The sequence below is a fragment of the Cygnus atratus genome, chromosome 5 (assembly GCF_013377495.2).
Source record: "Cygnus atratus isolate AKBS03 ecotype Queensland, Australia chromosome 5, CAtr_DNAZoo_HiC_assembly, whole genome shotgun sequence".
NCBI classification, from domain to species: Eukaryota; Metazoa; Chordata; class Aves; order Anseriformes; family Anatidae; genus Cygnus; species Cygnus atratus.
In genome coordinates this window covers 22,009,972-22,033,712 of record NC_066366.1, presented here as the reverse complement: position 1 = coordinate 22,033,712, position 23,741 = coordinate 22,009,972, and the positions used below count along the sequence as shown (strand labels likewise).

Here is a 23,741-nt window from a genome sequence, read left to right as displayed (position 1 = left end):
GCAGTTCCTCTGTTTATCCTGAAGGGAAAAATCTTTCTTTCTTTCTAGTATACTATTTATTGTGAGTCCCCAACCCACTCCAAAGGAAATGATTTTATTACTATCAGGCTCTTGTTTATTTTAAGAGAGTTTGTAGACTTAGGGGGAAAAACAACAACAAAAACCTTCATCCATATAAACAAAATCCATATGTTTTTCATGGCTGCTTGAAACCCTGGCAGAAAAGGTTAAGAATATTTTCAAAACAACCTTCAGAAAAGCTCCTTTCTTCACTAAGACCACAGGTTTAGAGATTCTGGCCGGGGAGGGATGGGGACAAAAAAAAAAACAACCATACATCTAAGCTTACATTTGTTTTCCTGTTTAATTTATTTCAGAATAAGTTGGATTTCCTTTATCAAGGTCAAACAGGAGCACAAACGTATATGTACCTGTTCCCAAATGTAAATATATTTGGTTTCAATTCTTCGTAAGGACAATACTTTATAAAAGCTCGTGGTTTGACTTCTGACTATTCTCTTACTTTAAACACTGAATACCTTATGTGAAGATGAATCTGGGTACAGTATTCCACTTGCAGTATACCACTTGAACCATCCTTTTATTTTTCTTTTTGTCCTTCTCCATTCCTGAAATGGCCTACTTTTTATTATTACTGTTTTTATTTGTTGCAAAGTTTCAGAATTAACCAAACCAGGGAACCACGTACAACACTACTTTTATAAACAGTCTGAAACATGCGCAGCCAATGATCAAATTTTGTTTCCATTTTGGATCAAATTGTTTCCTCTATGTTTGTTTTAGGAGAAAACATACACAAAAACCAGAAGAATACTTATACCAGCCTCGCTGTGTTCATATTCAAACTGCCTCAAGTTTCTAAAGCTTATAAGGTAGCAACCCACAGACCATCAGCCATGCAGATCTCAAAAAAAAAAAAAAAAAAGATGAAACGTTTGCTACTTTTGGCAATTTCTCTGACTTCATATGCTGAAGGCCTGGCCAATATCTGGTCTAGGGGCTATTTTATAAAACATGTATTTCCATGCCAAACAACTTTGTAGCACATATTTACTTAAGAACTCAAAGTTTTCAAAACTTGGCAATGCCACCACAGTAACCCAACACATTGCATGTGAGTCACTGAAGGTGACAAAGAATTTCAGCAAACAGAAAATATAAACTTTCCTCTTTGTATTAATAGTGTAGGAAATTTTATGCAAGTTCTTTTCTCTTTTGCTAATAACTTTAAATAATAAAAAAAGTCTTTGATAACATGACCATTCCGGACAACTACAAATATGCTGTGCTCCTACATCGCGTGCTTTGCCCTGGATAAGTGGTTCTATTGTGTGCAGTTAACCCAAAAAGGGCAATAATTCAAACTATTTATCTTCAGAAAACAAAGATTGTATTTTACAATATTCTCCTACTGATCCTGTGGGGGAGTCAGCCTAGAAGTCGAACACTGACACACATTTTTCAGTTTATTCTCATTTCTTGTTAGCCACATTTTTAAATGTTAAAATTCCCTCTCAGCCAAAGAACAAGTAACTCCACATGAACAAGTCTTAAGGTTTTCACATCACTGATTCTAAGAAAGACAAACAAACACAGACTCAAAGGAACCAAATGTAGTTTAGTTGTCTTTAAACAAATTTAAATGTGTTTGGATTTATGCCTGAAACTAGCAAATACCATTTCATCTTTAGAATTGTTGTGAAAATTTCTATATAACTATCTCAGAATGATAGATGCAATTTCCTCCTGAAGGAATGCGGCTCATGGATAACGGAAGAAAAACAGACTCTTTGTTCATTCCATTCTTCACACCATGTATTAGATAATAAATACAATTATATTCTTTACCAAAAGTAGCAAGCCTAACCTTTGTACTTCAGATGCTGTTTAAAATCCACTAGTGTAAATGTATGCAAAAAAAATGCTTACTTCAAAATATAAACATATATTATACATAGCAAAACTTGTATTTGTGCACACCAATGTACAGTATATATTATTTATATATAAAACCACCATATAGACGTATCTACGTATGGTGGTTTCCTACATATTTACATACACATGCATTCATCAACCCATATACACATACACACCCTACAAATTCACACCCCCCACTCAAGCTTACGTATGCTCCACTATGCACGCTCTGAGAAGCTTAGTTCAATTTCATATAAATTCCGCACGCTAAGCACTAAGTTCACTTAGCTGATAAATCTGTGCAGACTAAGGGTCATAAATATCTTCACTCAGGTATACCCACATTACCATGGGAGAGGCTCTCTATAAACAGATCATCTGACACTGATACTAAAGGGAAGCTGGCACAATCCTATAAATAAAGTTACATGCAAGAGGATTGCTTGAATGTTTAACAGTATAACCACAAAGACAGAGCTGATATTAGCAGTCTAACAGGAAAGCTAAAGAGAAAAAACAAAGTCACTTCTTCTCATCTTGATACACCGCTTAAACAGTCCAGACCAAACAGTGACTTTGGGACAAAATAGGTACCTGGCAGGCACCACCTACCTACTTTACAAACCCAAGGAAACTTGGAAATAGTGTGAGATTTGACTGAGATATTCTTTATGGTATTGTCTCCTGCCTAACTGTGATAAGCAAATCAATCTTTCCCATAAGATCACAAGCAAGCAGTGCTTCAAATAACTTCAGGGAAAGAAAAAAAAAATCATGAATCTCTAACACACAGAAAGAGTTACCTCATAAAAAATATGTGGTATCTTGAAGTGTGGTGTTGTTTGTTTGTTTGTTTGTTTTAAGAAGGCCCTCTCTTTCTTCCAACTTTCCCTTTCTTTGAGTCACTTTCTTCTCACCAGCCTTGCAAAAGCAGTAATTTGGGCTCTGAGAAACCGTGCCTAGAAGAAAGTTCCTCATTCAGGTGTGTTCTATAGAAAAGCAGCTAAATGATTTTCTCTTTTTTATTGTCAGTAAACAAATTAATGCGCTCGACATTTTTATGTCGGTACTTACTCAGATAAGCCTGACTCTTGGAGGAAAAGCCAACGCATTTAGTTTTCTTTAGACAATACTACATTGTTAGGAAATTAGGAAATTGTTAGGAAGCATGAAAGATTAGACTCAAGCTTACTGTAAACCCATGTAATGAATAAGCTACTCAAGCACAAATACATAAACAATGCATGCAACAATCTTGATATGTTTCCATTATTGCTAGCATAATAACGCACGAATGGCAAAATATTAAAAGTATTTAAGTTGTGCCTGACGTATATGACCAAGCAACAAAGTTCTGGCCTAGCTCTGAAAGCAAATATGGCGATGTTAAAAAAAAAAAAAAAAAAAAAGTATGTCTTTCTTCAGAATTTAATTTAGCAAAGCAGGTAGCCAAGCACCTCAACCAGCAACTGAGACATAAAATTTAGAAGTTAAGATATGTATTGTGTACTTTTTTGAAAATATGTAATTAGTTGCTCTTCAAAATAGGGAAAATTGACTTTTTAGTGAAGTTCAGGTGATGGGCTCTCTACGAACAAACCTAAAACTTTAAAAAATAAAACATCCTGTTTGAAGTTCTTTTACATCAGTGAAAACAAGGGGGAGGAACAAAAACAAACAAAAAAAAATTTTTTCCATTGTAACTATCCAGGATATCTGGCTTTCGGTTGGTTGGGTTTTTTTTGGTTTTGTTTTCTTCTGTAACACTTCCTTCGGTCCCTCGCACGAGAGCCACCGAGAGAGTAAAAGTTCAACGCACATCGCTCCTGTTAACACAGAGAAGCGGGGAACGGCCGAGGCCAGCGGAGGCTCGGGGCAGATGCCAGCCTCCGGCCCCAGAGAAGCAGCAGCAGCAGCAGCAAGTGCCTCCCTCCCTCCCTGCCTGCCTCCGCTCCCCGCCTCCCTCAGAGCGACCCCGCCGCGGTGCGGCGCGCCCCGGCCTCCTGCGGCGCGGCGGCCACCTGCCAGCACCGGGCTCCCCGCGGCGCCGGCCTCTACCGGAGACCCCGGCCCCGTCCCGCTGGTGCCCCCGCCCGGAGCGGGGCGCGGGGCTGCTCGCCGCTCTGGACGCTAGGCTGTTTTTTCCTTGTTGGGGTTGGGTTGTTGTTTTCACTTTCCTTCTTTCTCTTTTTTCTTTTTTTTTTTTTTTTGAGTGGAAAGTTTCCTCTTCCAGCGGAGGCTGGGACGAGGCGCAAGGCGCCCTCGCGGCTGACAGGTTTCTGCCCCCCCCGCCCCCGGCGGGGGGCTGTTTTGAGCCGCAGCCCTGAGCGCGGCGACAAGCGGCGCCACCGACATGGGCGCCGAGCATCCCGCCCGGCACCGGGGGCCGCGGAGGCAAAGCGGGGGCCGGGCGAGGGGCCGGGGCAGACGGCGGAGGAGGAGGAGGAGACGCCGGGAAGTTGCCGCGGGTGCCCCAGAGCCGAGCCCAGCCCCGTCGGCAGAGGAAAGTTCGCAGCCACCAGCGGCGCCCGGGGGATGGCGGGCGGGGGCTCCCCTCGGGACTCTCTCCTTACCTTCTGGTCGACGATGGAGCAAGCCATTTCCCGGACGTGGGCGAGGCTGAAGTCCCCCGAGGAGTCCTGCAGCAGCAGCACCGGCTCCCGGCTCAGCCCGATTTGGAGGTGGAAGGCGACGCCGCCGCCGCCGGCAGCAGCAGCCCCCGGCGGCGGCAGCGGGCTGGGCGGCCGGAGCAGCGGAGGGGCGCTCATCGGGAACTGCCCGCCGGAGGAGACGGAGCCGGAGGAGCCCGGAGAAGCAGGGGAGAGAGGCGGGCGCCGCGGCGAAAAGTTTGGCGGCCGCCCCGGAGGCGCCGCTCGAGTTCCCCCGCGAAGTTTCAGGGAAGTCCCCGCCGCCCTGCCGCTCCCGGGTGAAAATGGCGGGGGGTGGGGGGCGGAGGTCCGGGGAGGATGCAGACAGGAAAAGGCGGTGAGAGAGGCGCACAGGGCGAGGGGGGAGCCGGGCCCAGCGCCGCCGCCGCCGCCGAGGTGGTGCCGCCGCTCCGGCTGCTGGCGCTGTGCGCGGCGCGGGGGCGGGACGGGCCGCGCCCTCCGCCGGGACGGGCCGAGCCGAGCCGGGCCGGGCCGGTCCCGGCCCCGCCGCCACCACACGGCGGCCGCGTCCCGACAGGCGCCGGGCCCCGCTCCACAGCCCCCGCCGGCAGCCGGCGAGTGCCCCCGCGACGGGGCGGTGTCGTCTCGGCCCGCCGAGCCCGGGCTCCCCAGCCGCCGCCGTCAGTGGGGAGATTCCCTTGTCCCGTTCGCCCCGTCGGATAAAAGCTTAAAGCTGCCCGAGGAGCCCCACTGGGCTTCCCCCGGTGTGGAGGGAGCACGGGGGGCTCTGGGGGCAGGACGGGGACAGGATCGGGGCAGCAGAGCCCCCACAGGGCAGGAAGGGGGGGACAAATTGCCCCCTCTCTTCCCTGACATCGCTCCCAGGTTCAGCTGCTGTCAGGGCAGAGGGGGCTCCCTGCCACCTCAACCCGGGATGAGTCCTTCCTCCCAGCTTTCACAGTAAGTCCCGTCCGTTTGCAGAAGTAGTACCGGTATCAGACAACATATAATCTTAAAAAATATCCCTAATCTTCTCTTGGAAATCAGTTGTCGATGGGAACATGAGCTGTAAATATTTTAGGTACCGAAGGAGAAACTACAGCTATTCATATGGGACCTGTAAGGATGGAAGCACCAGCCGAAGGTCTGAAGGTCACAGGGGTTGATGGAATTTACCACCTGTTTCTTTGCAAACTGCTTTTCTGACCAAATGTACAGCTGCAACGTTGTTTCATTTTGATTAGCTGTTTTTAGGACATGTTTTACTGTAGTCAGCTTATTTCCCAGCTGGCATTTGCACAGACAATACCTTACCGTCAATATTTTTGAATCCATTTATCCTTTAGCAAATTTTCTTATTAAAATTGTTGCATTTTAATCTGTATCCTCTGCAAACTACCAAACTTGACAAAAACGTCAGCACTCTAGATTAAGATGATTACTACTTCCACTTAGTGACTTTTTCTTGTCACGTCAGGAGTTATAATCATCTTCAGCCATATCCTTTGGCGTTGCTGTTGAAAACCATACTTAATGTTGCTGTTGCCTGCAGTATTCCTGTAGCACTAGATCACTCTCAGTGCAGTACTGTACCCCAGCTGTGCTGGTGACCATTGTGATGGGCTGTTTCTTAATAGTTTCCCACATACTGGCCATTTTCATGCTTGGATGTTTTGGGGCATGTACATTTATACTCTCATGTCAAAGCCTGCTGAGGCATTTTGACTACTGTAAGCTACCCATTACCCCATGTCCCAGCCAGCTATCCTATATAGGAGCAGCACAGGAGGACTGTGAGATTCTTGTGTAAATCTATAGCAGGAAGAGTGTGTGAGGTCAGAATGCTATCCCCAAATGACTGTCAGAAGTTCAAATGCAAACGTAAGGCCAGAGCTATATCAGGTGGCTGGTGTGAGATTTTTTCTGAGCACTTTAGTTCCCACTTCTCAGTCCACTTCTCCACTGTTGAAAGCAGCATACTCAAAGATCCCGCAGCATTGCTTCATTGTCCAGGTGATCCTTGAATGCAGTGAAGTGTCATAAGTGTCATCAACTACTATCAGAGTGCCTCTTCCTTACAGCTCACTGTGGAGAAAGCAGACATGGCTCTCTGATGGCAGTAGGGGTGATGAGTTGTCTCCCTCTCTCCTGGCCTTGCCATATTTAATTATGGGGTCACCTAACTGAGCATTTCACAACGTGAGTCACATGATGGCATCTGCTTTCAAAGGAAAGAGTAGAAAAATGACAGCTGTACATGCACTTAGCTACTGTGCACAGCTTTTCTGCACCTCTTAAAATAACTACAGAGGAGAGGTTGTGTAGTGCTGAACAGCAGCCAGAGTGGGCAAGTCAACAGCATCATAACTAATATCAAAAAATCATTACAAAGTAGAAATGCTGTGAATTATATACCCATATTTTTATTATCTGTGTGAAATCTAGCAATATAGCTCTTTGGTCACTACCCACAGATCCACATCCTCTGTGCAGACATGGTTGTGAGGTTTTCTTCAAAAGGAAAGACCATGGTGTTTTTTGAAAGTTACAGATTGCTGACTTGCTTGACTGGTGTATCACCCTATTGAGTACACACCTTTGTAATCAGAGTAGATGAGGGCAGGACTTATTCTACACTGTCAGCCAGTCATATTCAAATACTATTTATAAAGGGATTTAGTGAAATCACATGACATGATCCTGAGTACAACCTGGCCTGTTTTACTGACTGAAATGTCATCTATTTCGTGAGCCTTCCAGATGGGAGAATTATTGCACTGGTGCTAGGGAGGGGAAAAGACCGTCCACAACAGTCTGTTCTCTTCCCTGTGACCTGATGCTGTGTGCACACCTGGTTGAACCAATCTGTACAGGCACGGTTGGAAAAAACTCTGGGGGTTTAAATTTCGCTATGCTTGTACCAGTCAAGTAAGCAGGATGTGAACTTACAAGGGAAAAAAGTTTGCCTCACATAGCTACACATTTTTTGCATCTAGCTACACACATGAAGAGGTGTAGAAAAGATTGTCACTGTAAAATCAAATTATGAAAACCTTCCCCAGCTGCCTCCAAGGTACAGAGCCTTACCCGTTTGTAGCATATGCTCGACAAGATGTCAGTACTTGAAACAGGACTGCTTTTATTGCACGTGTGTATCGCACAAATACCAAAATAGGACTTAATTCCAAGCTGTTGTAATACTACTTCTAATTACTCTGAATTACTGCAGTATGAAGGGTGTATAGTGACCTTTGTACATCCACATAAACTGTATACTTGACACCCCACTTACATCCCTTTCTGAAACTTTCTTCTTTTCTTTCAGCATACTACATTGTATAGACAGAATTCTGTCCTATTCACTGGGAATAAGAATCATCCCCTTTTTTGCTTTTCTTTATCTGTGATGTAACTGGTCTGTAACTTTTTGAACAGTGAGTTATCTGTTTATCTTTCTGTTCTTTAACACAATTATTTGGTGCATATGTTTTACTTTTTACAACTTTTTAAAAATCTGAACCCAAACACCTAGGAAATAATGCAGGATATGCCTCTGGAGAATAAGGCACCTTCTTTGACATAGACAATATTCTTGTTCAGGTCAAAATAATTGACCTAAAATTAAGTCCTGATGTATTTACACAGTTGATTACTATCAGGTGATTACTACTGGCATTGTTAGACAAATTGTAGAATATGGTATCCAGTTCTGGGATCAGTATTTTGAAAATATGTTCCTCAACAGTATGTTCAATAGTATAGTGCATCTTGTCAAGGAGAAAAAAAGCAGAGCTAAAGCAGAAAATGAAGTAAAAGAAGCAATCTCTGGATGGTGGATGGAAAGTGAGATGGGAAATAAAGCTCAAATTTTAACTGTTAGAATGAATATGTGAAGGAAGTGACAAATAGTCTTTTTTAATATTTTCAAATTCAGACTGAGAGTTTACTCAAGCACAAGCTTTTGGGCTCAGTACACTGCTAACTTTTTTGTTTTACAAGATCAGAGTGGAAGATAGTGGCCTTTGGCCTTCTGTTATGCTCTTAATAGCATCCAAAAAAGGCAGGCAGGTTTTGTTTCCTGTGACAGCACACATGAATTCAAAGATGTAGAGATAGTCATCTTTCTTCCTCTCTTAAAATAAGTGTATCTTTTCTACCTCAGAAGGAAGGCACCATCTGTCCAGGAAGAAAGTGAGCTAGCATAAACCCTTTGTTCCTTACGTCACTTCCACTTGTTTGCCCCTGCTGTACTCCATCAGCTGTCCCAAGCAGAGCAGGAGCTCTCCTTTTATCTTCAAAAGCTTACCTCCTCAACCTGCAGCAACAGATCTAACGTTAAAGGGGGCAAAGACTTTTTTTTTGCTGAATCAGGCTGATCCCACTTTCACATTCTGCCACTGCCATGTTTCTGTTTCCAGGCCTTCCCTCATCTCACATGTTCCTGGACTGCACACCTCTAGGCTTATGGCTTTGATCAGGCATCCCGATGCTATATTTTTCCAGCAGTCCAGCTTCTTGACATATTGACTTGCATCCAGAGGATGGTCCATTATAAGCTCAACATCTGTCCATGCTAAATAATTGTTTTGTTCCTATTTCTGCATGTCTGCAGTAGATTATTGCTCCACAAGCATTCTACGTTCTACACTGCACGTATCTGTGTAGAAGCCCATCAAATTTTTCCAGGCCATTACAATGATTTGTCAAGTTCATTCGACTTTGAATTACAAGTGCTTCTGTGGCATTTGCAGTCTGTCTCCTTTCTTTATAATCCATAACTTTAATGGAGTTCATTATTCAGGTCATAAGTAAAGGACTGAATAAACCTGTATGAAAGACAGATTCCTGTGGAAATCCATTGACCATATCTTTCATTTTGACACAATCATACTCTTTGGGTGCTATTATCCAACCAAGGAAGAGAGAGAAAAACAGACTGGTACATACAATGACATGAAATTTGGGAAGAAGTGTGAAGACTGTGATGGAAGGTAAAAAGACATGACAGTTGGAAAGGCAAATGTCACTGGATCTGGAATCATTATCATGTTAGGGGCTGAACTGATAAATTAAATAGAGCTGATATCTGAAATACTGGCAAAAATGGTTTTACAAATAAGCTCCTGGGTATTCATTGGATGAGAAGAAGCAGAAGTTAGCTGTAGAACTAGGGATTTTCTGATAAGCCATTTATTTCCAAGAGAAGATTATAACATTTTAAGATCTGTATGGTTGATGTGAATATTGTCAGTAAATCTCTCAAATTAATTTTCATTTAGGCTTGGTTGTTTGGTTGAGTTGCCTTTTTTTTTTTAATGTTTCCAATTGTTGAAATTGCTTCAGCATTTCTAAAAGGAAAATCTTGGAGTATTATCTATCCTCCATGTCTTTCTGCTAAATGTTTTAGATAATTAGGAAAAAACATTTTAAATACTTAAAAAATCAAAACTCAAATTTTCAAGATCTAAGCCAATTCAACTTAGCTTTTTTTTTTTTTAAGGTATCATCAAAAAAATCAGATTTTTGAATTTTGGAGTATCTTGGAAACAGAAGTTAAATCTGATTTCAGCTGACAAAACTGTTTTCTGGTTATGCAAACTTATCTCTGGGCAAACTAACCATGGAAATACAAGGTAAGTTAATGTTAAAATAGGGTCTGAAAGACTGCAGTATAAAGCTCTCATGCCAAACTTCCACATACTGTTTCTTTTGCTTCAGCAAAAAAGTGTGCTGATTTTTTGCTGTTTTCTTTTTTTTTTTCCCTCTATGATCCAAACTGACCTAAGTATACTTGAAAGATTCTGTGATAGGACAGGCTCTGTTTATCCCAGAGTATTTCTTGAGGATGTTTGTTATGGCTTGATGATAGAATAACTGATGCATTCAGATAAATATGAGTATCTTGGCATTGCTTGTGCATATTTGTGCAAATTGTCCTCACTAGCTCTCTGGTTCTTAAGAGCCCAGTACTTCTGGAACAAGGCAGCCATTGCTGCTTAAAAACTGCTCCCTCAGAGATATGCTTCCAGTTCCGAGGACACTGAAACTGCCATTGTACCTTAAATGAAGACACAACATAGATTTTATTCAGATTTTTTTATTACTACTTCCTATGATTTCTGAACAGTGTATTCTATGTGAAGGACGCTTTTTTTGTCACTTAAATAGTGACAAAATACTTACTGTTTCACTAAGTAGTCTCCTGGATGTCACTACAGTGTATTGTTCAACAGCATTTTGGGCTGCAGTGACCTGAAATTTCTAGGTCTGATAGTCAGACTTTGTAATAGTACATAACAGCTGCTTCCTTTTCAAAAATGATTATATGATATTCACAATTTAGCTGGGGATAATTTTCAGCTAGGAGCTAGTATGTTTGGTATATTTTGATAATTTTCTTTTTAACCACATTGATAATTCTGTTAGGAAAATATGTGTGTTACTAAAACCAGTTGTATCATATTTTAATTAAATGTGGTTTTTATTATAACAAAGTTCTTGAAGTACTGTTCATTTATTAATACATGCAAACATAACCAATTTACCAAACTTTGTTCTTTTACACATCAGGAACCTGTTATATTGTTACTTAACACTAATATTTTTTGTGGCTGCAGTCCAGGCCTTTGTGTCGTTTCCACTGACACTGGTGGTTCAGTAAATAATCCAGATACTGGGAATGCAAGTACTGTCCATGCAGAATCAGATATGTACATTGTAATTTGTGCATGATTTTGACCTGTAGGAATGGGTGTCATGCTATTTCTGTGAACAGATAGAGCCCAAAGGAAGAGGTATAAGCTGCTAACTGTCTATCAACAGTTCTCATCAAAGCTTACGGTACATGTCAAAGTAGAGGACATGCAGAGTGGCCAAGGATAAGTAAGGATGGCAGAATCTTACTTATGATCTAAGCTGTGTCTGATAGTATGGAAAGGATACAGTTTTACAGGCAATTTTAAAATTGAGATAGAAATTTATCTAGGAGCTAGATAACTTAAAAACGACTACTGACTTTCTGCTCTGGTGTTTAAAAAGATGCTAATTGAGCTTTGTCAGACTGGTTAGTCCCACTACAACTAATATTATCATAATTTTATGTGGTTTGTTGTTTTTATCCAAAAAAATTACTGTACAATGTGATTTGAATAAATTAAACTATGGTTAACCTAATGATTGCCGCATGAATACTAGGATTACGGCCAGGTACAGGTAATATCTGGGTGGAATTATTGAGACAAAAGCTATAAAACAGTTGATAAACAGTGTTCCTCTACTCTTTTGTGTGGGTTTCCCTATTTGGAATGATTTAATGAGGTAAGAGAGTCTACCCATAGGAACAGGGGATCAATAGATTTCTTACCTAAATTGCCATTGATCTTTTAATGTTTATTGGAGTTGGTTACTGCTGCTGCTTTGGTTTCACTGCATGAAACTGAAAAGTGAGAGCTAAGAATAGCATTAGGGGGGAACCTAGTATTTTACACCAGAGGGCAGAGGGTAAAGGAAGGGAATGGTGCAGAGGTTCCCAAGGAACCTGGAGGAGAGAGAAACATAAAAGTAAAGAGAGGGAAAATTCACAGGAAAGGAGAAGAAAGAAAGGAAAGGGTTTCCTATTCATTGCAGGGCATAGTACAATTGCATGTCACAATTTTTTACTTGAAAATGTTTGGATCTTAAAATTTAGCCTTAACTCATCATTTCTGCAGGTTGGGTTTTCAGATAATTAAAACTGTACTTTCCTTTCATTTGCAATCACTTCCTGCACATAAAAAAATACTTAATTGCTCCATATTTCTTTAAGTAATAAAAGAAAATACCTTTCATTTAATTACAATTTGGGCTTAACCCAGAAAAAAAGAAGTGAAATGTTTCCTTGCCATAGTAGACAAACATCTCAACATGAAGCCCTATACAATGTGCAGCTTTGTCGTCCTTGGTTATATAAACAAGGAAATTGTAAGACAGAGTAGGAAGACATTTTAAAGAGATTAACTGTGTTTGATTCTACTTAAATTTAATGGATCTTGACACAATGAAACATGCAAAGAGAATCTTAAAAATAACTTCATTAGAATAATGTTTTTCAGGGATATAAGAGAATATAAAAATGTGAGATTAGGCAAAAACACATAGACAAACAGGAGAACATAATTATAAGTAATCTGCTCTTGAACATGCTCTTGATCATGTCAAGAGTAAATGATTTTTAGGAAAACAAAATGACAAAAAACTGAAACTTGAAATCAAACTTAGAGAAATGAGGTACATTTTTTCGTCTTGTCTCTTGGAATGTCTCAAAGAAAGTTCAGTACTTCATATGTGACTATCTTCCAACCTCAGGTGGATGGCTTTCTCAAAGATGTACGTTTTGCATTACAGTATTAGGTTCAGCATACAAGTATCAGCTAACATTCTGGGTCTATGTTGTAAAGATATGATAATATACTTCTTTCTGAAATCTCTCTTCTACAGGTCTGTAAGGCAGATTTGTTTCTCATTTCTTAATTATATCTTATCAACCATTTTCTACTAACTTCTGAAGTTCTCTAACTTGGAGAGAAAAATAGACAATTTTAAATTGTCTTGTTTGCATCAAACTATTGGAAATGTATATCTTTCTAGCCACCCATAGCCTATTTTGTTTCTTAAATACTATGTGTATATATATATTTTAATATTCCAAGTGTTGAGCCCAGTCCTTTAATTTGTTTTGTACGGGTAGCAAGACTAGCAAAGAGTTTCACTGGATTTTTTGTGAGCACAAATAGCACAATATCATATGGGTTGACAATGCTTTGAGGATCACAGCTCTGAGAGAAGGAAGCAAAAAAGGAGTCCTCAGAGAAAAGAGATTTTTCAATGTAATCTTAAACTGAGACAGAGTAAAAAGCTTAATCTGAATCTATGATTCCAAGAGGTGCATTTTAAGGGTCACCTAAATCATTTATCACCCACATTTCAAGAAGTATTTTAAGATGCCTACATGTTTTCAAGAAAGAGAAATCCTAAAGTGACACTCACCAGCTGTAACATGCATTGATGAAAAATGTCGTGCGCAGCCATGTACCTGATGCCATCACATCCCTCAAACCTCTGTTGTTCATCAGTGACCAACTCCAGCTGTATGCTGTATTCACTCCCCTACATTCCTTTCCTTCACTTTTTCCTAATATTTGTACCGGTGTTGATAGGGTATCCACGGCCTCTGCACCACAGAGACAGAGAAAAGCAGAATAAGACTGGCCATTGCTGGGATATAAAATATACTCCAAGCTACAGAGATGCCATTGCCAAGTGAATCAAGATAAAAGTACCATTTTGAGTATACAGTCTATCCTCAAAGGCAAATTTGCTCTATGTTCTTCATGTAACAGTTAATGAAACAACTTCAATCTTCACCTAGAGGTTCATCCAATAAGGCAAAGAAGGTGAGATTGGTGAGATTCTGTGGGATACCGGAGCACATATATACAGAAAGAGCAATGACAAAGCTTTAGCTCCTGATCCAGGCTGCTCTATTCTTACTTTTAGAGGGTATCACCCTGACTTAGGCAGTTACCTTTCCACGGGTTGTAGGAGCTAGAACTTGGTGTGTGAATGTCTATGGACAGTCAGAAAATATGGTCTTCGGGCTATAACTAATGTCACTATACCTTGATAGTTTCATCACATCTATGTAAGAAGATGTTAGAGATGAAGAAAATGCCTCCCTGTTTTCTAAGTGTTTTTTTTTTTTTTTAACAGCTTTGCAAAACAGAGCAGAACTATTAAAGGTCACAGAATGCAGCACAACAGTAATTCACAATACTTTGTGAAAACAAAGATGTGCGGCCTTGCTTTAAAATAGTACAAATATAATCTTTATACTTCACAGTTAGCCTGCTACACAGACAAATTAATTTATTTAAAGTTTAATTTCATACCAGCACATTGTGCTTTGCAGTTGAGACAGTTTCTCATAAATTACACAACACATTGAATAGAGCAGGGAATTGAATTAAGGCATCCCTGGTACCAAGTTAGCTCACTAACCACTTGCCCCCCACCTGCCTCCTGCCAAGAAAGAATAGGTATGCTCTTCTGTAAGGATGAAACTGTGCATGTCTCTGTGTGTGCACGTGCACACAAATGTTGGTGGAAAAATCCAGCTGCTTCTTTCAGTTCAGACTTGAACACGTCATGATGGAGAGCTCTTTATAGACATCCAGATAATTGTGTTCCAAGTCTTTCCTAAATCTGATTTGTTGGAAGAAACTTGATGAAATAATAGTTTTATGAAATTTCATATATTCTCCTTTTAAGACACTGAGAAGTGAAAGTCCTTACAGATACAGAAAAGATCAGGCATTTATGTAAAGCTTGACTCATTAAAATCCTAGGTGGTCCTGTGTGGCTGGTCTATACAAATTGCAGCAATGACAGTTGGGGTCAGGGGATCATGGAACAGCCGGTCTGTATTACTTTGACCTAATCTCAGGTGATGTGGTCTAGGAAATAGTTAATTGCATTTATCAGCACTCCAGTGACTCACATCTTTAATATTAGGGTGATCGATCTTTATACTTTGTAGATCCTTGCAGCTGGTCCTCATCATATTCTTCCTTCTCGGTATTTGCTGGAATAGTCAAATACATTCAGTTAAGTTTCATAACTTTGACATGATTCTTCAACCAGAAATACATTATCTTAAAGTGAACAAATGAAAATCTTACTGATATAAAACTATACTAGGTGCACATCAGAGACTGTGGAGGGAAAAGAGGGGAACAAATGGTCAGATAATGCTTTTTTTCTGATTTCAACTGATGCCTCCTCCCCAGGGGATATCAAGTAAAGTTTTGAGCATGTTACCTTTTTAGATATTTTGCAATAGACAAAACATACAAATGATGAACTGAAAATATCAACTATCAGTATATTTAAAGATTTGAAGTAGATTTAAAATACAGCACTTCATTAAACTGTATCAGTAGTTACTAGATTACATACATGCTTTCCAATGAAGAATCATCTGTTTTTCCAAAAGCCAAAACAGTTCAGAATGGAATGCCAAATATTATATTCATTGCAAATATTTATGTTAAATCAAGAGATGTGGACAGTGTGCAGAAGTCAGGAAATTGAATTTTGTGTTTTTCACAGCAGCTGTCACTTAACTGCATTGTAATCACAGTGGCATATTCTCACAGCATTGTTCTAATACAATTTTACATCTCTAAAAAGGGGCTGAATGCCAGCCACTGTGAGAACCTGCATTTTGAATTTCCTGACTCTGGCATATTTGAATTTTCATCCTTAACACTAGATTAAATTAAATCTTTATGTTGAATATATGGTAAGAAGCTGGATTAAGCTCTGAATTCTGTAGTTAACACTCGCACAGTGCTTCCTGAAATAAGATCACTTACATCTTTTCTCCTGTATACCATTCATGAAGATAGATGTTCAACATTTCCTCCAGAACTCTTTGTCAAAAGTTTATTCTGCCTGGGAGAAAGTTCAGCTGTTGTAACTGCAGTGTTTCCTGGCAAAGGTCTGCACCCACTTTCCTTGTCTGAGACTGCTTCCCTTATTCCTTTCAGCAATGTGATAACACGTACTTGTAGGGATAAGAATCCCAGGACATTCATGAGCATTATCCTACAGATTGCTATTTGCAGAAGGGAGACAGGGATTTATAACATTTTGAAAATGTATTTTCAAAGCACTTCCTGGGTCTACAAAATTATTTTGTTTTTGCGTTTGGTGACTGTTTTTAAGTCTGCCTTCATTGTATTATAACTTTGAAAGCTCTACCTAAATATTTGAAAGGCATTTCAAAAATACTTCTAAAATATACTTTAAACTTTAAATGAATAAATTTTCACTCAATGCTTACACATGCTGATTTTTCCCTCGGTGCCGTGTATTTTAATTACAAAAATTTTCACAGGAAATCAATAAACTTCAACAATCACAGTTGAAGTTCATGTAATATAAATTACAATAAATTAATCCAATTAGGACTTATGTCAATTATAACACTTAAGCAAGAGGTTTAGATAGCAAATTTTAGTATCTGTTAATGATAAGCAATCATTTAAAACAAGTAAAAACAAAAAAGTAAAAACAAGTACTTGAATCACTGGGTGATCTTGGCTAAAGAATGGATTGGAGTCAGCTGTCATCTGCTTAAAGACATTTCCACTGACAGAAAGCTTTCTGCAAAGAAAAAAGTAATTTCATAAATTTCAGTTTATCCTTCTGAATGAATAAGAAATAAGGGCTTTGAGGTCTTGTAAATATTTAACATTTGAAAATGGCAGGTTTTATATCAACATGATGATTCTTTAATGAATTTCTGGTACTTATGAACATTGTACAGTTTTACTTTTGATACTAAAAAACTTCTAAAACTTTTTTTCTGGTTGCAATTGATCTTTTTTCTATCTCAGATATACTGCAAAGATCAAGCTACTCAGGGTAGCATTTATCTGGCAATTTATCCTCCTTTAGATTCACTGCTTAATTTGTAGTGAGTTAGAGATATAGGAAAACGGGAAGATCCACTGTGATTCCTGATTAAAGTCTGATATATAGGTTGCATAACATCAAAAATCTGCATAATGCTGGTATAGTTTTGTCTTGGGGAAAGTAGTGGTGTTTAGGAATAAGAAGACATGATAATGAAGGCCAGTCAGTCATCTGTTCGAGAACAGGTCATTGGCACACTTAGTTCTTTATTGCTCTTTATTAATTAGCAGAGTGGGGACTTTTTTAGTCTTTCTGTATATGACCTGACCAAAACAGGATATGAACTGTGATCTGGCCCAGTTCTGGCAGCTAATTAAAATATCAGCATTAAAATACTGATTTACATATCGTATTAGAAATATTCGACTATGTCACAGCTCAACCTGCCTCTCACAGCTAAGAGTCTAATAGAAACAGTAGAATTTGATAGAATGCTTTATTTCAAGAATTAGCTTAATTTAAAGCAAGACATGGAAACTGGACATAACTATCCTGGAAAAAATGTGAATTAAATAAGTCACAATGAGGTGAAGGAAAATTAATAGATACGTTTATTTGCAAAACCTGAATTCCCGGTTTATGTCAGAGTACTACGACGTACATACAACCTATTAGACAATAAGGGTATAACGAGAAATACTCTTTTTTCCTTTATTTTACAAGTATTCCCTTTATTTTCCTTTATTTTACAAGCATTTCCTTTATTTTACAAATTTAAAATTTAATCTTCTTTTTAGAATTTTTTATGTTGTAAGAAAGATTAACAGTAACTTAAGGACCAATTGGGTTAATAAAATCCCTGGTATCTATATCCTTGCACATTAAGGTAGTTTGTCTTTTGTTTTGCTTTGTTTCGTTTTAGTGTTCCTTCTCTGTTGCAGGGCTATAGAAAAGTCATCAAAAATCCTTTATCTGGAACACATGAATGCTTAAGGACTGTATCCTACTCCCTGAATTTTTGTGTGTGTGCAACTAGAGATCCTCTTGTCCTTTAGGTCCAGATGTGTTCCATGTGTCTTAAAGCCTAAAGTATTTATAGGAGCAGAGGCTCCTGTAAATGAATTATTTGAGCTTCCTCAAGCACTCAGTGGTGAGGGATATGCACCTGTGTTGCTGTATGATCTGAATCACCCTCTGGAGCCACTTGTCTCTCTCCATTGTCTATGCAGGGACTCTGAAATAAATAAGTTCTCCAGATCTATATTCAACTTTAATTATTGTAGGAATTTGTGCCAGTAGTCAGGCTTTTAAAAAGTTTTGATAGTATTTTCAAAACGATTGTGCTAGTCCAGCCACACTCTCAAGTTCAGTGAGAGAGAGCTGCCGTATTTCAAACGATTCTGAAAATTCCAGTAAACGTCTACTTCAAGCTTTTTTCCCCTCATAGTTCAGTGACTTAATTTCCTAAGACTAATGGCTCCCACTTCCATGCATGTGTTGGTGATTAGATTTTTGGCCTAAGCCTCTAGAGAACAGGAAACTTGCTTCTGACATGTACAAGTAAACAAGAAGGCCTGAGCCACTCAAGAGTCCCAGAGGTGGGAGCGTTCCCTGCCTGTCTTTGTCGTTGAGCAAGGAGGAAAGCTGAGCAGGCCAGGCCTCATTCCCCATGCACGTGTGCCACAGCTCGTAGCATTTCAGTTAAAGCCGATCTTGTCTGGAGGAAAAAGATTATAGTTACTATTCTCTGCTGACAGAAAAGGTGATGAAACAAGAATGAACTGAGTATGCCAGAGGCAAGAAGGCAGTATATCTGTTTGTACAGCTTCTAAGTAAACTGAGTCAAAACCCTGACAACCATGATTTGGGGAGATTTGAGGTTTGGATCTGTTTTGTCGCTGTTGTTGTTTTTCTGCCTAGGCTGTTTATAATACAGGGCAATTTTCCAGTGCAGTCTGTAGAAGGTACACAAGAAACATCTTTTCTATTTGTGTTTTTTTTTTTTGTTTGTTTGTTTTTCCGGTTTTCAGGAACTTTGTATTAGTATAATGATATTTAAATAATTTCATCTGATTTTTTTTTTTTACTGATTATTCTGCGTAACAAGATATTTACACTGAACACGAAGTACACAGGATATTCAATAAACTTACTTGAATTCAGATATCCCTGTTCATCTCTTTTGCATTAATCATTGTCATATGTTACTATGAATCCTTTTTGAGCCTTGCTGCTTTATATATCGGTGGCATATTTTTAGGATTTGCTTTCTAGAAATTTTTTTCTCTGTAGTGGTCCTGCTGAGTGGCAATGTAAAACTAAATAAAAATCTGCTATGGAAATTAATTCCTCAAGAATGTTCCCCAGTAGAATGTAGCAAATAAAGGCAGAATATTTGTGATACAGTCACTGCTACCATGCTGCAGGAAAGGTGTAAAAAAAGTTATTGTTGTGTAGCGTTGTCCCTAAATACACATTCAGAGTTTTAGTTCTAGATCGGTTTGACATATTTGGAGCATGCGACAAGAGCTTCAAAAATTTTCAGCTTTCTCAACCAGCCTTCAACACTTGTGAAATAAACTGACTACAGAGTGCCATGTTACAACTCCATTCTCTCTTCCCTGTCTTTTTTTAACAGGAATATATTCACAGGGAATAGATTCAGGACTCTGGACTGAATCAGGCTGACAAAGTCTTGCAATAATGCTAAGTAGTGAATATTGTTTATTTTGGCCTACTTCCTGGATTCTTTTAGTCTTTCATAGCTTACCTTTTTTCTGTATTCTCAGGGAAAGATTATTTTTCCCATGTGAAAAGAAGTGACCAAAAATATGGAAGATGGCTGAGGTTAATAGTGCTACTCAGTGGTAATGAAAGATGACTATTCATCAGCATTAACCATTCTTTATTATCCTGAAAGATAATCATCCTTTTCACATTTTTATGGTGCTATTTGCCTGTCTTGCATAACATGTATGTAACGTATGCAAACTCAACTTTTTAGTCCAAAGAAGTTCCACAGTGAAAAATCCATAAATATTAGTGACACCGTCCTTATTTCTACAGTGAAATTGACTACAGGCAAAAGACTTCAAATAGTTGAGATTACCTATAATTAGTGTCTCTGTTTTTTTATAGGAGGTTTATAACTGTAGGAAACCTCTCAACATTTTTAATAAAAATGTGTCTTAAGGTGGATGAATTAAGAGATTGTATTGCAAGTGTTTGAGAGGAAAACAGCAAAAAATACTACAAAGAATGAAATGCTGCAGAATGCAAAACAAAACAAAACAAAAAAAAACACTGGGAACATGATCCCCAAGGAATAAATAAATAAATAAATAAATAAAGTAAATAAATAAATCTTGCGAGCAGCTTTTTGTTCTGGTTGCTAACTGAGGCATGGCAACATATGCAAAGATAATATCTCCTATTATATTCCTCCTCTGTTTGGAAAGAGATTTTTTACTCTTTTGATAAATAAATAAGATTGTATTAAAGAAATAGTTGGCCTCACAAGAAATTCCTCTTCCTACTGAGACCAAAGCAACTCTCATGATCCAAACTGTACTGAGTGCAGTGGCCAAAGCAAGGTAATATCACATGTGCTAACAATGGAAATGGGCAGAGTGCAGACAAAACACTGGAAAAGGTATGAAAAACATTTTTTTTCTGTATGGCTATTGTTACCACATGTGCTTTGTATGAACACATTAAAGTGCAGAGCTGGTATCACCACCTCTTATTAAAATTTCCTGTTTTTTTTTTCTTCAGGTTATTTTTCTATTTGCTATTGTTTACTATTTTATTTAATTTATCCATTTGTTTGAAATCCTCCATGTTTGGCACTGGCATGAGAATTTCGTACAACTTTTATTTTTTAATTTAGCCAAAACTAATTGTATAACTTCTAAGAATGAAACTGAGGGAAATATAATGTAAAAAAACTTTCTTGCTGTTTTCCTCAAAAAACTACAAATCACATATTTACAAATTAGGTTTGGCAGCTTTTTTCTTTCATATGGAAGTCTTCCCATTTCCTTAAAATGCCAAAATTTGTTCAAGTAACGGACCTTCAGAAAGCAGTTTGTACATGCTCAGTAGGTGCTTCATAATTTTCAGTGTTGATTCCATCACTGTTTGCATCTCTCACACCTCTTATTTCAGACAAGTTTACTCTTTTGCCATCTTCACAGTGGGACACAGCAGGCAAACTGTAGAGTATGTGACAAAAGTGAGGCTTCCTCACAGGAGCTTCTCCATTGAGAGGGAGCCAATATTAGGCACTAGACTGAAAAGTAAAATATGTATTCATAATCATTTGTCAGTCTTTTTTTTGTGATGTGATGTAATACTTCATTTTGTGGTTTCTGGACAACATAAAAAGGGAAAGTATCTCATTCAGGGCCAGCATCTTAGAACTGGGGGTGAAGAACTGGGGAATGACTGATCATAGCACCCAAGCCTAGGAGAAATAATGAAGGTAGAAGGAGTCAGGTGTCTAAACTGAGCTGTTGAAGATGGACAATGAATTGCTGGTAAAACAAACAAACAAACAAATAAAACTGAGTGCATAATAAGATTGGAACAGGATACAAGTTTGCAAGGAAAGTCAGTGACCCTCCACTATTGTATATGCCCAGGAGCTACAGAGAAAGATTTGACCTGACCTGGAATGTGGAGCAAGAAGCAAAATAGTCTGCCAGGTAGATTGACATGAGAAGCCAGGGAGAAGATCAGAACGAAAGAAAACGAAAAAGGAAAACTGATGAACACCGATACTGGTTAAAAGACATAAATGTTACCTAAGGACAAAGATAAACCATCTGGAATTTAATGAGAGGTCGTTGGGGGGATGTGAGCTGCAAGCCAGGAAATGAGTGGAATAATTAGCATTCGTATCGTGAGTTTGAGTAGAAAAAACAAGAACAGTGAACATGCCTGTGGGATGACTGTACCTACTTAATTCAATACTGTACAACTGTATAGTGCATGTCTAGGGACACCAGCTAGAAAGCAGGTACTATTTTGTTTTGTGCAGAAGCTGGCATAAGCATGGAGTGGAAAGCACAGAAGACATGGTTTCAAGATGATGACTGTGGAAAACTGCCCGAATCCTTGTATTTAGATGGTGATTTTACATGGCAGTTCCTGTGTGATGTTAATGATTTCCTTCAAAACGTCTGTCTCAGATATTGTCACTGTGTGAAATTGTCATTTTTTGTATTAAACTTTCACCCATGACTGAAATGAAAATTTATATATATTTTTTCTATTCTGAACAAGTTCATAATTTCTTGAATATGCCCAGGGGGTTGAGCTCAGTTTCATGGATAGCTTTACTGCTGTAATCTCTGAATTTGTAAATGATTCGCTGTCATAACATGGTTCTTAATTTTTCAGTGAAATGTAACAGAAAATTGAAAGTTTCTTTATGGAAAAAAAAATATATATTGCTTGCCTTAGAAAAAAGCCAGATTTATGGAAAAAAAATATGTTTCTTATTTTAAATTTCTATTTTATTTTTATCATTTGTGATTTATATTTTATTTTGAATATTTTTCCTGATCATTCCAGTTCTCTGGGAGTGTTGTTCAGCGTGTTCTTTTTTTTTCTTATTTCTTTATAATTTGCTTTTAGCTTTTAATATGTTTCTATTAAACATTCTTTTCATCTTTGTATGTTTTCTTTAAATTTGTTAAGTGTAAAAATGCATGTGTATCGAAATAATATATTATTATAAACCAAATTTCCCAGATAATAGCATTTTATTGTTTTTAAGAAAAGAAAAGAAATTAAGTAAATAGAGTTTTGTTGAGTTTTAAAAAGTTTTAAGTACTGTACCTGCCATCTACTGGAAGTACAAGGACAGTGCACTTAAATTGTGTTAACTGTTCAGCCTGGTATAACATCCTAGTTAACATCCTACTACTTTATTACTTAACTTTTCCTATTAAAAAAAAAAAAGTGATTAACTTTAACCTGTATTATTTCGTTTATAGCTTTATTAAAAGTGAAAGTCTTACAATTTAACTCAACAACTTTTCAACTCTTCAGCTTTCATAGAAAAACTCAAACCAGTACTAAGAATCCAGTGTAAGAAATACATTTGCCTTGTCTTCTACCCCATTCCACATTTTTTGGATCTGTACAACTTGTAGTTGGAGTGGCGTGTGAAATCTATATGAACAAAGAGGCTTCCAGAAACTAATTTATAGACTTCCTTTAAAAAGAATAGATACGGTATTTTTAAAAAGACAACTTACATAAGTAAGTTTTGTTTTGTTTTGTTTTGTTTTGTTTTGTTTTGTTTTGTTTTGTTTTTAGAATGGGGCACATTTTTAAGGGACAGGTAAATTGTGTTAGGTCCACTTTCATCTCTTATTGACTTCTGGTTCTGGTCCCATAAACCACAGTAATTTCATTGCAGTGTGGTAATTTGGGCTGATTAAAAAACAGACAAAGTGATATAAAACAGATTAAGTCCATTATGCTGCTACTTGATTTGGGACAGTCTGACTTAAGTATTATTTGATTTTGTTTAGTAATCCAAAAGTCCTTGGCAACAGAGAGAAAATAAATTAATGATTAGTTATGGCTGGTACTTGATGTGAATGCCTAAGTTTGCATTCAATGCAATTGAATCCACTTTGGTATGAGAAACTGTATTTTCGCTACATATTAACAGCAAAGGCTAATGTAGATTATTTGATAAACTAGATTTCATCACAGCAA

The 23,741-nt window shown here is 38.5% G+C and overlaps 1 protein-coding gene and 1 long non-coding RNA gene across 3 annotated transcripts in view; one reads left to right on the top strand and one right to left on the bottom strand.

The window, feature by feature from the left end:
* Positions 1-5,019, bottom strand: part of PRKD1 (protein kinase D1) — a 131,780-nt gene extending 126,761 nt beyond the window's left edge. The window contains exon 1 of one of the 2 annotated variants that reach the window (XM_035552133.2): positions 4,515-5,019. In XM_035552133.2, the coding sequence (XP_035408026.1) occupies positions 4,515-4,709 (195 nt within the window). In that variant the 5' untranslated portion in view covers positions 4,710-5,019. The remainder of the gene's footprint in view (positions 1-4,514) is intronic. The other variant, XM_035552131.1, reaches the window with a different exon arrangement.
* Positions 5,020-5,287: 268 nt separating this feature from the next.
* LOC118250740 (uncharacterized) lies at positions 5,288-22,326 on the top strand. Its single transcript, XR_004779522.1, has 3 exons — positions 5,288-5,510; positions 10,051-10,183; positions 21,650-22,326. It is a non-coding gene; the product is annotated as an uncharacterized LOC118250740 (long non-coding RNA).
* The last annotated feature ends 1,415 nt before the right edge of the window (positions 22,327-23,741 follow it).